This window comes from Epinephelus fuscoguttatus, linkage group LG9, assembly GCF_011397635.1.
Source record: "Epinephelus fuscoguttatus linkage group LG9, E.fuscoguttatus.final_Chr_v1".
In the NCBI taxonomy this organism is placed as follows: domain Eukaryota; kingdom Metazoa; phylum Chordata; class Actinopteri; order Perciformes; family Serranidae; genus Epinephelus; species Epinephelus fuscoguttatus.
Window position 1 is genome coordinate 13,675,101 of NC_064760.1, and position 15,815 is coordinate 13,690,915.

The window sequence follows — 15,815 nt, forward strand, 5'->3', positions numbered from 1 at the left end:
TGGAGGTTTTTCAGAGACTCACTCCAAACTTGGTGTGAAGAAAAATAATCATCAAGATGGCTGCAAGAGCAACAAAAGAAGCCCGCAATTGTTGTTTTTGCTTTGTTAATGAAGACCCAAAAATACGATAGCCTTCACATTATCTTAATTTAATATTGTTTTAATGAATTATGGCCCTTTTCTTTATAACAAGCATGACAAAAGAAATCACTAGTCGCTAGCTAGCTAACATTACATTATCACTGCTTTGTGCATGACAGTTTTGCATTTTGACATATTTCCATGTCACATTCCCCCCGTTTGATGGCATATGATGCCCAAAATAAAACTTAAGTCCATCAGAGGAGTTGCTGCACTTGTTAACGCTCCTCTAATATCAGTGCAGGCTGGCAGGGTAGGAGCATGGATTACTAACGAGTTAGCCTTCAGAGCACCGCTACTTTCCTGCTAATGAAGCAGTGTTTTTTTCTTTTTTATGCCTCCGCACCGCTGTCAGCCGTGGCTGGAGGCATTATGTTCTAAGATGGTCAGTCCGCCCGTCCATCCCATTCTCATGAACGCCTTGAGGGAATTTTGCACAAACGTCCATTTGGACTCAATGATGAACTGATTGGATTTTAGCGACCAAAGGTCAAGGCCATTGTGACCTTGTCTGTATTATTTTTGAACATGATACGTCCCGACAACTTCGAGGGAATTTCTCGGATTTGGCGTGAATGTTTACTTGGACTCAGCAATGAACTGATAAGATTTTAGAGGTCAAAGGTCAACTTCAGTGTTACATCATGATGTCCTGGAAAAACATGGTCATCGTTCAACATCATAACTCAGCAACAGAAGGGGAAACATTTGGTCAGATACTGAATTGGTGAAACTAATCTTGGGTGTCCACCTTGAAACTGTGCTGATTGTATTGTCTTTGCCGCCATGGGGAAGATGTGTGCGAGGCATTCATATTTTCACAGGCATGGATGTAAACTGTAACTGCAACTTGACTGGTTTTTAGGGGCATACAACTGTGATGCTGTAAGTCTAGTTATTTGATAACTTGTTTGATCAGTTAATAGCATGAAACTTAAGTAGTGAACAAATTACAAGTGTTCTGACATCTGCAGAAGGCTACCTGTAGCCCACACAAGATAAAGCAACACTGAAGAATACTGCATACTTGCAGTGCCTGGCAGCACTTATCATGTCCCTTTACATAAACCCCAACAGACAGATGACGTATCGGGATTGTTTCGGCCCACTATACCCCCTGGCTGCTCCTCAAAACGTTTTCACTGACCTGAAAGTAAAAAATGGTGACCCTACCTTTGCAGTGTCCGCAAACTTTCCTTCGATTTCCGTAGAAGATAAGGACGACAATCACAGTCACACAGCAGACCAACAGGACTCCAAGAGCAAGGACAACTTGTTCAAGTTCTGATCCTGAATCAAAGCATTGAGCATTATTTAATCAGTGACTTTTGGGAGTCAGTGGCACAGTGGCATTTGTCAGCAGGCACAACTGGTAAGTCAATGTTCAATTTACTATTTAGTCAGAAGTATCTGCTCTGTAAATGTAATGTGATACAGTAAGAAAAGAAACTAACAGACTCATAATCATTATATGTTACATACATTATACATTAACATAATTTAACCAGGCTAAATGAATTCTTACAAGATGCACATTTGACTTAAATACAACTGTAAACACGTACTTGTTTCCACTTTAGTTCCTTCACCAAACAGGATCTTTCCACATGTGACCACAGCACAGTAGTAAGTCCCAGTATCAGAGGAGTTCTGTATAGTTTTGGACAGACTGTAGAAACAACTTCTCTCCTGTTGTTTGTCTCTGTCAGTGTAAATGATGCTTGGATGAGATTCTCCTGATCCAGATCTGAGCCAGTACACTCTGTCTTCACCTGGACACTCATCTTTGTTGGTTTTGTTCATGGAAAGAAGTGAACACTGGAGATTCACTCTGTCGCCTGGCTGGACCGACTCAGTCTTTGGACTTTGTTTCACATAGCAAGATTTGTGTTGATTACTATCTGCATGAGTCAGTAAAAGAAATATCAGAAGTACTTAATGATCTAAACTGTTTGTACGACATAAAAACTTGGCACAAACACTGAAAGTAAAAGATATTTACCGTTCACAGCCAAGAAGATGCCATCGCTGAAACTCCATAAATAGGACGCTCTATAGTGACAGAAGTATGTTGCTTCGTCCTCTTTGCTGACATTTGTGATGGTAAGAAGATACTGAGCAACTGCTTTTGTTGCTTTGAACCGTGGGTTGTCAAACTGTTCACTTACTGTTAACTGACCCTGAACTGCAGTTGCAACTGTTTGGGCCATATATCCAAGAGACTGTTTGTACCAGTAAAAGAATTTGCCGTCCTTCTCAGAAACTGGACACTGCAAAGTAACATTCCCTCCAAGTTCAACCACAGTCAGAGAGATCTGATGAGGAACCTCTGCAGTTTGAAGCAGAGCTGAAGAAAAGAGACAAACAGTAGCAGAATTACAACATGAGAGGACAAAGTCAAAAGGTAAAGTATTTGCCATTGACATCGTCTTTCTCTCTCTGGGTAAGAATTGCACTTACACCCTGTACTAAGAAGAATCAAAGCAGCCAGTCCTCCGATCATTGTGGTACAGCACCTTGGTCTTGCACTGCTGATGTCTTCCCACCCAAATGGAGATGTAGTCAAGAGGTGATCAAGGTTTACAAAGTAGACATTGCTGTGATTGGCTGAGCTGTGGAAAATGATCTCCCCCCTCCTTACAGTTAGCAAACATGTGATCTGTTTTCATTCGATGGGACGTCTACACGTTGTTGTTGTTAAGGTTTCAAAGCAGTGTCTTTATTCTCACCACATGACTGTTTCCGTAATAGCCAGTATTGTGCATGTGGGTGTGTTTTGTGTGTACGTACTGTGAAAACAAGCACTGGAAGTCTTTCAACAGCAACATCTGTCTAATTGACACACTGTATTTAAAGGTTGCAATGTGAGGCAATATTTTGATTGTGATCACTGTCATGTTTTAGCAGCACACGCACAAGGTCGTACATGCACATGACGACACAATACACATTTTCTGCCACATTTATGCCATTCTGTTGGTCAACAGTTGGTGAAGGTTACATGCAGAGAAATGTAGCAATGCAGGAGGAAGACGTCTCTTAGCTAGCAAACACAGCTATAAACAATGAAGGTTTAAAGGTATTTGTAAAAAATGGGAACCTCCAGGAAACACACAGTGTGTTTCCGTAAACGTAACTGAATTTTTCCAAGTAAATTCCACAGCCTGCCTTAAATAGAAATAGAAAAGAAAATCTGTGGCTTCATTCGCGGCATGAGGCTGTACTTTCCTTTGCTTCTTATGGTTGTGCTAAGCTACAGTAAGCTAAAGTCATCCTGGAGTTAGATTGAAATGTTTCATATTTGTTTAAATTTGAACGTCCAAAGAATGTTTGATATAATATTGGCTACAGCGTAGGATGTAGCCTGCAGGTTTGATTGACAGTTGCAGGGGAAAGGTGAGAGAAAATGTGGCCAAAACCACAGAGATGTGAAAACTCACAGGTAAACATATGTGTGAGAGAAAGAGGGCTCTCTCTTTTTGTCCCAGACAAGTTGGTACAGTTTGTATTTTACATGTTGTTTTGCTTTCTAAACACATCTGAAACTTAATTACCCTCAATCCTATTCACAGAGAACCCCTCCCCCCACGTCTGTGTTTTATATGGCGCACACAGGATAAGAGAAGTCTGTATTTTACATTGACTGACTGATTTATCCTCCGTATATGATGCACAGTCAGTTGTAACTGCACTCTACACAACACAGAAACACTACACAGCACCACAGCAGTGTTAAACAGATTACTCTGCTCTTGCCTGCAAATGGGTCTCCATGCTGTGTAGATGAGACTCCTGCACCCAAAATGCTGTCAAAACCTTCACTTCTGAACTGGGAAAGAGGCCGAAACGTGTGTGTGTGTGTGTGTGTGTGGGGTGGGGGGGGAGGGGGTTCAGATGTGAACTACTGTGCATCTGTTCATCACAACTGGAAAATTTGTTAAGGCATAGCTAACACATATACATCCTGATATTCAGAAAAACAAGATATTAAAAATATATGCGAATATTCTGACACACTAAATATGTCAGGGCATAACTACTGAAATGAATGAAGCCCTCCATCTCTCTGGTCTCACAGCACTTTGTAAAGACCCTCTGCATGTCAAGCAAAGCCACATGCAACAGCTACACTGACAGACACAGGCTGTGGTGGGCCGTTTCTCCTCCCTTTGACCAACCATCAAGGCTGTTTACTCACTTTAATGTTGCAGCTGGTGAAGGTGGAGCTCATTTCAAATGCTTTAAATACTGCTGAGAGGAGAGATACAAATAGCAGCCTAACTTTAGTTTCACAGACTGAAATGATTGATTTACTTTTACGTGAATGTTATTGTGCTCATTTAAAGAACAAATCATGTCCCTTTGTTTTGTGTTTTTAAAATGCAACCAAAAGCATCTGAAACTGTGTGGCAGATGAGCTTAAGCTTGTTTTTGATTTAATTTTAAATGTTAATATATTGATTCATTCACCATTAATGTGGACAGGCTGTAAGTCCATCACTGAGCCAAGTGATGAACACTGGAACAGACTTTAGTGAGTAAACCTCTGAGTCAATAATCAGGCAAACTACAGATCACACTTCAAACTCTGCTCTTGACAAAAACACCAGGGTGGGACCAGTGAGTGATTAACACCTCCTCCTTCTGACAGCCACCACCAATGAAAAGCACTAAATAGCTGAGAACCTGCTGGTCTGACAAATGTTTCAGCAACTTTGGCCCTATAGATAGATGGGCTTCCTGTCTTTCTTTTGTCTTTCTCCAAACGTCTTTGTACTGGACTGCAGTTTATTCTGTTAATGTTATAGAGATGCTGTCATCCATGCAGTTTGTTGACACAGGATTGTTTTACACATGTTAATCACCTTGTTAATCACTGGTGTATCTCATTAGTGGTTTTCTCCCAGGGTCACATGGCTTCTCTCCCTCAGATAAAAACATGGAGGTCAGAAACTCTAAATCAGCTCCAGGTGAATGTTCCTGTGATACTGTGAGAGTGTCGCTCTGCTGCTGTCTGTCTGCAGCTCTCTGAAAAGAAGTGAAGTGAGTATAGAGGATGGATGGATTCATACGCTGTGCTCTTCCTGCTGATGTGACTGACAGGCAGAGTGGGCGGGTCATCACTGATGATGTGGAGTGTTTGAATTGGCTGACTTGCTCAGTATTTAAGATGGCTCCTCTGTCTTTGTCACTGTGGCAAATGGCTGGATACATCTTTTTAATACAAACTCAAATCAAACTGATCCATAAATTCCTGTTTACCTGGGTGGTAACAACAATGTAGGATTTTTTATTGGGCCTAGAGACATAGTTCTGTATATTTACAGATAAATTACATGTGATATGTTTAAAGGCCAGTGGTGTCAGTGCCCTTTTTAAACATGAATATTTGGCCATTGAGATAAAAGTTAACTCTGAATCTTATGTTTGTTGAATCATTTGACTGTCACTACAAGATCTGACTGATATCAGACAGAATTGTCACTTGACCAGTGTATCTGCCTGAATCAAACATTAGTCAGTACTCAACTGATGTGTCGCCATGCCAACAAACTGATTTCACTTGATTTTTAAGAGTGGAGCAAACCAACGTAAAAACAAAGATGTCGGGGGAAATATTAAAAAGACATGTCGATGTAGAACAGCCTTGATAGCAGCGTCTGTCTTGACTATAACGGTCACCTTTCCTGTATTACTCCTCATAGCTTCAGGCACACAGCGTTACAGCAGCTTGACAATGGCATTAGTCCCGCCCATGCTGCTGATTGGCTGATTGTTAATACCTCTACAATGGTTGGTTGATCTATTGATTTTAACTGAGAAACCTCTGTTTCATGTCACGATGCCAGACAAACCAGTCGACTCAATGAAGTGGGCAGATTCAAAGGTCTGGACCAAGACAACTAAAACTGCAATGATGTAAAGACAGAGCTCTTGCAAAATGGTGTCTGGAGAGAACTTGTTTTGGCGGAATGTTTGCACGTGGGAAGGCGAGCCTTGGCATTAACATGGCTAAATCCCTGCAAAAGAAACGCAACATGAAACATTTGAAGATGTTTCAGAGTGTAGGTTGCTACAACACATTGTCACTCTGACCTCGTCACATATTGATGTTTGGTCATGGACTTTGCATGTACACATATGACATGCAAGGTACTCTGGGTGCGTTGGTTGTTGACGTTCTGGGACACCGTGTCAAGTTCTTCCTGTTACATGCATTGTCTTCTTTCAAAATACACTTCTGTTTTCACAGAAAACATGCAGTCTCTGTCAAAATAAAAGCACTATGTCGGCACAAACACCGTGAATGAACTTTGTCTTTTCCTTCAACAGCAAGTGCACGTGGTTGGGTTTAGAAAAAAAGAACAGGATTTGGCTTTATAACCTTAAGGGACATGAACACTGTTTGTTGGACCCATCCACCACCCCTCCCCTCCCACCTGCCCCAGTCGGACTTTTGCAGCCTTAACTTTCGTCCTTGTCCTGGCGCATTTCCCCTTGATGCTGCTGGGCACCATTAATACTGTAACCCCATCAGCAGCATATCATGCTGATGTTAGAGGATGGCTTTTTTTGTTGGTTTCTGACACCACAAGTCACTGCTCAACCACCAGATTTCGACAACTTCGAAGTGAGACCAGATTCGTTGCTACTGTAGCTTGGAGGTAGTTATTGTAGTTTCACGCACAGCGCTAAAATGATGTGTGGAGATAGTTCTGACTATGCGAGTCTAGTTTTACGTAGTCTGAGTGGGTGGAAGTTCACTGCAAAGATCAGGCTCTTGAGCCACCCGCTGGAGTCCCGCCCTACCACCTCCGGTTGCAGTTTTCAACACGTCCTTTACTAACTCTTGCGGTGTTTGATCTTGTAGGGATGTAGCCATTTTTCTGCCGTGGTTCGCATCCTGTAGGCGATATTTTTGTGGGTGTGTTACACCAAAACATGTTTCCCCCCGGCAATATTTCTGCAAGTGCACCGTTGCTGTGGCATCGCCAAGAACGATTGTGATTGGTTGAGAGAAATACAAGCAGCCGGGGCGTTTTTTTCTCCAATCTTAAAGTGAGAGTCGGCCCAGCCAGACCTTTCTTTTCTTGAGAAATGTCTGGTGAGCGAGACTAAGTTTCACGTAACTGCTGCGATTTTGAAAACCGTACCATGCAGGAAGGAAAAGGGGAAGACAATTCCATCTGAGCTCAGGGGTCAATGGCAGGCGTATACCAGCAGTCTACATCCTGTGAGCCCGACTACAGCAACTCAAACTCAGCCTGTGACGGGGGACCGGACGGCCCAGAACCCCAGACTCTGTTGCTGCTGTTACAGAGGTTAGATCTGGTGCTGCTGTCGGCCACCAGTCTCGTGACCGATGACGTAGAGCTGCTGTGGCTGACGACCGAAGGTCTGTTCCTGGAGCCACTGCCCCCTCTACCCCTGGCGAAGCAGTCCACAGCTGCAGGGAGCGAGGAGGAGGTGTGGTAGCTAATTCTTTGTGTATGGGAAACAGTGGGTTACAGTATGAAGCACCTGCATATGCACGTACTTGTCTGGTGGGAGAAAGGTGAGAGCTGCAGGAGGAGAGGTATTTTCAATTTTTTTTTTTTTTTTTTTTTTTTTTTTTTTGCCCTCTCCAGAAAAGTGCACCCCCAGCTTTACCTTGTGTTTACTCTTAGTGTCAGTTATAGAAACCCACCCTGAAACATGAAACAAAAGTGTGCTGTTGTGTTGTTTCTGGTTGGAAAGATGGTTGATTTTATTTCCACTGTGGTGATACAGTGAGATACCAACACAACGAGAGGCCAATCAGATTGTTCTGAAATGTTCCCTCCCACTTTCCATGATTACATTAAGGCGAGTCATCTTCTAATACGCTCTAATTTAGCTGCAGCTACAAGTGGATTAACATGAAAATGGTGATCATATTTTATTTGTTGCTGATGCTCAGAGTGGGACGTAAGTATATTCACAGAAGTCAGATTTACTCCAGATATACATTTAAAATATTATGTTCTTACAGTAATTTAGTGCAGTGTGTACATTTTTCTTTCTCTGTTGTTAATCACTGCTCCATTTAATTTTATGTTCAGGATGCACAGACGATCACGTCTTTGAAACGACAACTGTTGAAGTTGGAGATGATGTGACTTTGAATTGTACTCGCCAGACATCTGAGTCCTATGATCCTCTCTTTTGGATCAGGCTTGTTTCTGGAAAAACAGCTGAATTCTTGGGAGGAACATACACCTTTGATTATGAAGGTGTTAACAAGACTCCTCACATTACAGCAAAACAAGAGCCTGGATCATTTATTCTGCATATTCATGACACAAAGCTAAGTGATACTGGACTTTACTACTGTTTAAAAGTAAAACAGCTGGACATGACATTTTCCAAATCAACACTTCTGAGAGTTAAAGGTAAATAGACATTTTAAATTACTTGACAAAAAATAACCGTGCTTTAAACTAATGGTAAACATGTTGGATTAAAGCACGGTTATTTTTTTTATGGAGACATAATTCGAATCATAATGAGTTGTGGAAACACATAATGATTCGAATTATGTCTCCATAATGTGTAGAAAAGGTTTTAAGCATATGGATTTAAAATTTTAATTACTTTTAATTTTATTAAAGTGAGTAAAGCATGTCATTTTATCTTGACATTTCCCAGGACCAGAACCTGATATCACTGCCGTCACTCAAGACTTTCCATCTGATCCAGTCCGTCCAGGAGACTCAGTGACTCTGCAGTGTTCAGTCCTCTCTGACTCTGAGAAAAAGTCATGTCCAAGAGATCACAGTGTGTTCTGGTTCAGAGCCGCATCAGATGAATTTCATCCGAGTGCCATTTACGCTCATGGACACAGTGATGGATGTGAGAAGAGTCCTGAAGCTCACTCTCCACAGAAATGTGTCTACAGCTTCTCTAAGGACGTCAGCTCCTCTGATGCCGGGACTTATTACTGTGCTGTGGCCACATGTGGAGAGATATTATTTGGAAATGGAACAAAACTGGACATTGAAGGTAACTGTGTCATTCTTCTGTCAGTTACAAAATGTGTGTTTATGTGTGTTACAAGTCAAATCAAATCCATTAGGATCAGCTGTTGCTGTTGTATTTTTTTAATTGCAGTCATTTAACCAGAAGGTGACATTAAACATCATTTCCCTTTAACTTTTTTCCCTCTTGATGTTTCAGGAGCCAGTACGTGCTCACAGGATGCAGATGCAGTTATTTTTCTTCTGTTGGCTATAAGTCTGATTGTTGTAGCCGTCCTCATCTACGCCATGAAGAAGAAAGAGAATGATTGTTACAATGGTAATAGAAGTTATTTATAGTTCTCTAGCGAGCAGTATTATATTAAAACTACTGCATCTGTATTTATTGCTCATTTTTTTATTCGTAATTTCAGCTGCTGTTGCCGTGCAGAGAAACAGTGGTGGTCGGAAAAGTCAACAGGTAAAGAATTTAATAGGTATAATAGAATTAACCTCATTGAAACAGTTTTGTGATGTCATTTCTAACTTTGTCATGCCATGTATTTCCTCAGAGAGATGAGGACACACAGGTTTATTCTGCTGTTGTCTTCACCGTGATGAAAACTGGCAGTGGTGCAATAAAGGATTCAAGAGCAGCAGAGAGACAGAGGATCTACGCTGCTGTCAAGGCTTTTGGGTTGGATTAGTGAGGTCACAGGTCTGTTTGCCATCAGCTGGTACTGTGTGATGAAGTTGATGTTAATCTGGAGCTAAAGGGTTGTTTCACAGTTTTTGGCTATTAGGTAGTTCTGCTCTACAATGTTTTAATGTTATGATTAAGTTTCGTCCATATATTCAAAAGTAATGAGATTGATTGTGTTTTTGGTGTTTTTTATGCAAATGTGCACACTCCAGAATCCAGTTCAGGGGTGAACCCAGTACAAGTCTGGGTTGGGGCGTTGGATTTCTCTTTCCCTCATTTCCTGTTATGTAAATATTGTCTGTGATAAATGCATAAGAATACCCCAAGAGTACTATTAAAAATTGATAAAAAGGGCTAAGTAATCACGTTTTTCAGGTAGAAATCTATCAGCTGTTATTCTTAATTCTGAAACCTGGTTTCTGTCAACGTTGCTGAAATCTGTTTTTTACCATTAGTCATGATTAACTGTTTAGTTTCCTTTGCACCCTAAAACTAACCATTATGTTTGATGTGTTAAAGGCACAGTCTGTGTCTCAGATGAGCCTCAGTCATGTTTTACAGCAGTGATGTCTAAGGAGCAGGACTGTGTTCATATTTGTTTGACATGTATGGAGGTATATTATATTTGTTCTTTTGCTCTTATTATGTTGTTGCTCTTGTTTTTATTGTGTTTGTAGTGTCTTGTACTTACATACCTACATACCTACCATACTTAAAGTACCAAAAGTAAAAGTACTCATTTTACAGAATGATCCATTTCAGAACCAGATGTGGTTGTAACAGGCAACACTTCTAACATGGGTGTTGCCATTCAGTTAGCAGGATACCTGCATGTGAAGTGTTTTGCACTCGCTCTAAATCTGGCCTCCCAGAGGACGTTTAATCTGCCAACAGTTGAGTTTGTCAGTTGTATGCAGCATTTCTGACAGGTTTTATGACAGTGTTTGTCACTCTGTCTGCTTTGCATCACATTTTGCTGCAATGAAAATGATGCAATATATCACAATAGATTTCACCACAATACTCTTCATATCACAATAATATCATATTGTAACCTAAGTATCATGATGATATCGTATCGTGGGTCCTCTGGTGAATCCCACCCCTACTTCATATACTGCTGGGTAGCTGAATCTGTAAAAATACATCATCATTTTTAGTGATTTATATTTTGTATAAATAATCAGAGTCTGCAAAGTAACTTGTAACTAATGATGTCAGACAAATGGAGTGGAGTAAAAAGTAGCTTATAATATTTTCTTCTGAACTGTAGTGGAGTATAAGTATAAAGTAGCAAAAAATGCTCAAGTACAAGTACTTCAAACCATCACCACCCGAGTACAGTACTTCAGAAAATGTACATACATACAACCACTGGATTGGTGGATATTTGAACGTAAGTTTATTGCATCATCAGACAGAGACCACATGACGTTAATCCTGTCATTGGTTTTCTAGTGTGACCATGTAAACTTTGTGGTAACATAATTTGGAACTCTTTTACACTGTCAATAAATAAAACATGCTGTGTTTCCCTGCTGGTGTTATCATGTATACAACAAGTGGTGGATCTTCTGGAGATTTCCAAAGACTTGACACAATTATTGAAATTCATCCAGTGTTTAAATAATAACAAGAACGAGCGTTTATCAAGTTTCTAACTACGAGAACTTTGAAAGCTATAATATACTATGTGTAGTTTTCTGGCAACATGTTATGTCTGTTTAATGGAAACTTCTTTTCAAGCAACATTCTCATACAGTAAAGCTCCAATATTTACTGACCATCAACAGCTAGGCCTGATGTTTTGTTGTTATAGTAAAGTTGAAGTTGATTTAAGGTTCACACACAGGTGTTACTCTGAACAAGACCATTATCATCTTTTGGAGGGCTAAACTCATCCTGGATCTGGAGGTTGTGTTGTTTTGTTTGCGTAACCCATACAACACTGGAGAATTCAGACGACACTATCCCAGTCCACCTCTGAAGTCTTGGTCCTTACATATTGACCACTGTAACACAGTTCTCTCTGGCCTCCCCACCAAACTCATGAACAGGCTTCAAATCATTCAAATCTCTGCTGCCCGGATCATTACCCGCACCAAATCATCTGACCACATCACCCCCATTCTCATCCAACTACACTGGCTCCTGTTCAGTACTGAACTGATGACAAAACCTTCTCATCACCTTCAAAGTCCTCCACAGCTGAGCCCCCTCTTACCTCTCTGACCTCCTCCAGGAGTACACTCCCTCCTGCTCCCTCCGCTCTTCCTCTACTGGTCTCCTGACCATCCACACCTCACACCTCAGCACCATGGGTGTCAGGGCTTTCAGCTGCACTGCCCCCAGGCTCTGGAAGTCCCTACATCCACACATCCAACACTCAGACGGCACAACATCCTTCAGATCCCATCTCAAAACCCACCTGTTCAAGCTGGCTTACAGACTTTAACACTGACTGTACTCTCTGCCCTTTTGAAGGGCGCCTTTTAAATAAAATGTATTATTATTGTTATAACACTGATTAGATATGAAGACTACTTTGAAATATCTGTAGCTGCAGTGTAGGTGTTAGCATCCAGGTTTGAGGAACAGTTGCAGGGAAAGGTGAGAAGAAATGTGGCCAAAACTACACAGACTTGATAGTGAACCACTGTGTATCTGTCCAAAACAACTTCCCACAACTGTAGACAGAAGCATCATTAAAAACACATACTGAGCATTTTATTTTGTGGACACAAGTAGTCTTCCTTTGTTAAGAACAAACACTGTATTAAAATAACTGTAAGGGCATAACTACTGAAATGAATGAAGCCCTCCATCTCTCTGGTCTCACAGCACTTTGTAAAGACCCTCTGCATGTCAAGCAAAGCCACATGCAACAGCTACACTGACAGACCCAGGCTGTGGTGGGCCGTTTCTCCTCCCTTTGACCAACCATCAAGGCTGTTTACTCAGAACAGACCTGACGATGGGCTTCAACAGGATGTGTAGTGAGAGGAGAGATACAAGAGGCTTCAGCAGCCTAACTTTAGTTTCACAGACTGAAATGATTGGTTTACTTTTACGTGAATGTTACTGTGCTCATTTAAAGAACAAATCATGTCCCTTTGTTTTGTGTTTTTAAAATGCAACCAAAAGCATCTGAAACTGTGTGGCAGATGAGCTTAAGCTTGTTTTTGATTTAATTTTAAATGTTAATATATTGATTCATTCACCATTAATGTGGACAGGCTGTAAGTTCATCACTGAGCCAAGTGATGAACACTGGAACAGACTTTAGTGAGTAAACCTCTGAGTCAATAATCAGGCAAACTACAGATCACACTTCAAACTCTGCTCTTGACAAAAACACCAGGGTGGGACCAGTGAGTGATTAACACCTCCTCCTTCTGACAGCCACCACCAATGACAAGCACCAAACAGCTGAGAGTTTCAACAAAAAAAAGTGTGTGTGTGTGTGTGTGTGTGTGTGTGTGTGTGTGTGTGTGTGTGTGTGTGTCTCCAACCAGAGGCATTGTTAGGCCTGGGGAGTCTGAGGCTTCAGCCCTGAATGTTTTATAAATAGCCCAGATCTAAATAGGCTGTATGTATATATTTAAATCATTAGAATAGACCTAATAATGCCCTGGAACTACTAACATGTCATTAAGTTTGTGCATTAAATCCCTCAAAACAAATACCACATCATTAATCACAAACACAGGTTTTGGTCCTCTTTGTCTGTCGAGCAGCACATTTTGTGTGACTGTGTATTAGAGACAGAACACACCGGTAATCACTTTAATGTTGCAGCTGGTGAAGGTGGAGCTCATTTCAAATGCTTTAAATACTGCTGGGTGGAATAAAATATAATTAACATTTTTAACATCACAATTGATAACTAATCTGTGAATAAAATGTGAAAACATTTTTCAGGGGTAAAAAAGATGCCAGAGTGCAGAAAAAGCATCAAAACAGAGCTGGTTCGTAAAAGGAAAAAAATCTTGGAGGCGGATCCTAGAAACGATCCTGTGTCCAACCCTCCTGAACCCTTTACCTCCTCCTCTAAGTTTTTGTTTTATGAATGCTATTCCACGTTCCTTTTGACAGCAGCAGTAAAGCCCAGCGTCAATGCTGATGTTTCCATGCATCGTTTATCTGTCAGTGGTGACTATAAATGTGTGTTTGTGATTTGTGTGTGAAAGTACAGAGTGTGTTTTGGCTCGTTGTCAACAATATGAAAGCCACAAACCACAACCTGCTGGTCTGACAAATGTTTCAGCAGCTTTGGCCCTATAGATAGATGGGCTTCCTGTCTTTCTTTTGTCTTTCTCCAAACGTCTTTGTACTGGACTGCAGAAGAGATGCTGTCATCCATACAGTTTGTTGACACAGGATTGTTTTACACATGTTAATCACCTTGTTAATCACTGGTGTATCTCATTAGTGGTTTTCTCCCAGGGTCACATGGCTTCTCTCCCTCAGATAAAAACATGGAGGTCAGAAACTCTAAATCAGCTCCAGGTGAATGTTCCTGTGATACTGTGAGAGTGTCGCTCTGCTGCTGTCTGTCAGCAGCTCTCTGAAAAGAAGTGAAGTGAGTATAGAGGATGGATGGTTTAACAGCCCTCCTCTGTACGCTGTGCTCTTCCTGCTGATGTGACTGACAGGCAGAGTGGGCGGGTCATCACTGATGATGTGGAGCATCTCAGTTGGTTGGCTTGCTCAGTATTTAAGATGGCTCCTCTGTCTTTGTCACTGTGGCAAATGGCTGGATACGTCTTTTTATATGAACTCAAATCAAACTGATCCATAAATTCCTGTTTACCTGGGTGGTAACAACAATGTAGGATTTTTTATTGGGCCTAGAGACATAGTTCTATATATTTACAGATAAATTACATGTGATATATTTAAAGGCCAGTGGTGTCAGTGCCCTTTTTAAACATGAATATTTGGCCATTGAGATAAAAGTTAACTCTGAATCTTATGTTTGTTGAATCATTTGACTGTCACTACAAGATCTGATATCAGACAGAATTGTCACTTGACCAGTGTATCCGCCTGAATCAAACATTACTCACTACTCAACTGATGTGTCGCCATGCCAACAAACTGATTTAATTTGACTTTTAAGAGTGGAGCAAAGCAACGTAAAAACAAATGTCGGGCGAAATATTAAAAAGACGTCGATGTAGAACAGCCTTGATAGCAGCGTCTGTCTTGACTATAACGGTCACCTTTCTTGTATTACTCCTCATAGCTTCAGGCACACAGCGTTACAGCAGCTTGACAATGGCATTAGTCCCGCCCATGGTGCTGATTGGCTGATCGTTAATTCCTCTGCAATGGTTGGTTGATCTATTGATTTTACCCGAGAAACCTCTGTTTCATGTCACGATGCCAGACAAACCAGTTAACTCAATGAAGTGGGCAGATTCAAAGGTCTGGACCAAGACAACTAAAACTGTGATGATGTAAAGACAGAGCTCTTGCAAAATGGTGTCCGGAGAAAACTTGTTTTGGCGCAATGTTTGCACGTGGGAAGGTGAGCCTTGGCAATAACATGGCTAAATCCCTGCAAAAGAAAATGCAACATAAAACATTTGAAGATGTTTCAGAGTGTAGGTTGCTACAACACATTCTCACTCTGACCTCGTCACATATTGACATTTGGTCATGAACTTTGCATGTACACATGACGTGCAAGGTACCCTGGGTGCGTTGGTTTTTGATGTTCTGGGACACCGTGTCAAGTTCTTCCTGTTACATGCATTGTCTTCTTTCAAAATACACTTCTGTTTTGACAGGAAATTTAAAATTTACATGCAGTTTCTTTCAAAATAAATGCAGTACATCAGTACTACACCGCAAACAAGCGCACATGGTTGAGTTTAGAAAAAAGAACAGGGTTTGGCTTTATAACCTTAAGGGACATGAACACTGTTTTCTTGAGTGAAAGTCAGTGCTTGTTGGACCCATCCACCACCCCTCCCCTCCCACCCTCCCCA

At 41.1% G+C, this 15,815-nt stretch overlaps 4 protein-coding genes across 11 annotated transcripts in view; 2 read left to right on the top strand and 2 right to left on the bottom strand.

Moving 5' to 3' along the window:
• Nucleotides 1-15,815, top strand: part of LOC125895072 (uncharacterized) — a 157,569-nt gene that overhangs the window by 5,527 nt on the left and 136,227 nt on the right. The gene's annotated exons all lie outside the window — the stretch shown is intronic.
• LOC125895062 (uncharacterized) overlaps nucleotides 1-15,815 on the bottom strand; it is a 196,997-nt gene that overhangs the window by 2,500 nt on the left and 178,682 nt on the right. The gene's annotated exons all lie outside the window — the stretch shown is intronic.
• LOC125895065 (uncharacterized) overlaps nucleotides 1-15,815 on the bottom strand; it is a 170,330-nt gene that overhangs the window by 2,442 nt on the left and 152,073 nt on the right. For 4 of the 5 annotated variants that reach the window (XM_049586851.1, XM_049586854.1, XM_049586853.1 and 1 more), the window contains exons 3-5: nucleotides 2,144-2,468; nucleotides 1,707-2,042; nucleotides 1,315-1,431 (exon numbers count right to left, since the gene is read on the bottom strand). In XM_049586851.1, the coding sequence (XP_049442808.1) occupies nucleotides 1,315-1,431; nucleotides 1,707-2,042; nucleotides 2,144-2,468 (778 nt within the window). Of the gene's footprint in view, nucleotides 1-1,314; nucleotides 1,432-1,706; nucleotides 2,043-2,143; nucleotides 2,489-2,601; nucleotides 2,677-15,815 lie in introns of those variants that run through there. The other variant, XM_049586855.1, reaches the window with a different exon arrangement.
• LOC125895074 (signal-regulatory protein beta-2-like) lies at nucleotides 8,035-10,634 on the top strand. Its single transcript, XM_049586870.1, has 6 exons — nucleotides 8,035-8,088; nucleotides 8,223-8,552; nucleotides 8,809-9,162; nucleotides 9,337-9,456; nucleotides 9,551-9,597; nucleotides 9,689-10,634. The coding sequence occupies exons 1-6, from the start codon at nucleotides 8,040-8,042 to the stop codon at nucleotides 9,821-9,823; spliced, it is 1,035 nt and encodes a 344-aa protein (XP_049442827.1). The 5' UTR covers nucleotides 8,035-8,039; the 3' UTR covers nucleotides 9,824-10,634.

Excerpts from the sequence above, each read along its gene's own strand:
- LOC125895074 (XM_049586870.1), top strand. The coding sequence starts at position 8,040 with ATGAAAATGGTGATCATATTTTATTTGTTGCTGATGCTCAGAGTGGGA. Across the intron at positions 8,553-8,808 it reads AACACTTCTGAGAGTTAAAG|GACCAGAACCTGATATCACT; the intron begins GTAAATAGACAT and ends GACATTTCCCAG. Across the intron at positions 9,163-9,336 it reads AACAAAACTGGACATTGAAG|GAGCCAGTACGTGCTCACAG; the intron begins GTAACTGTGTCA and ends TTGATGTTTCAG.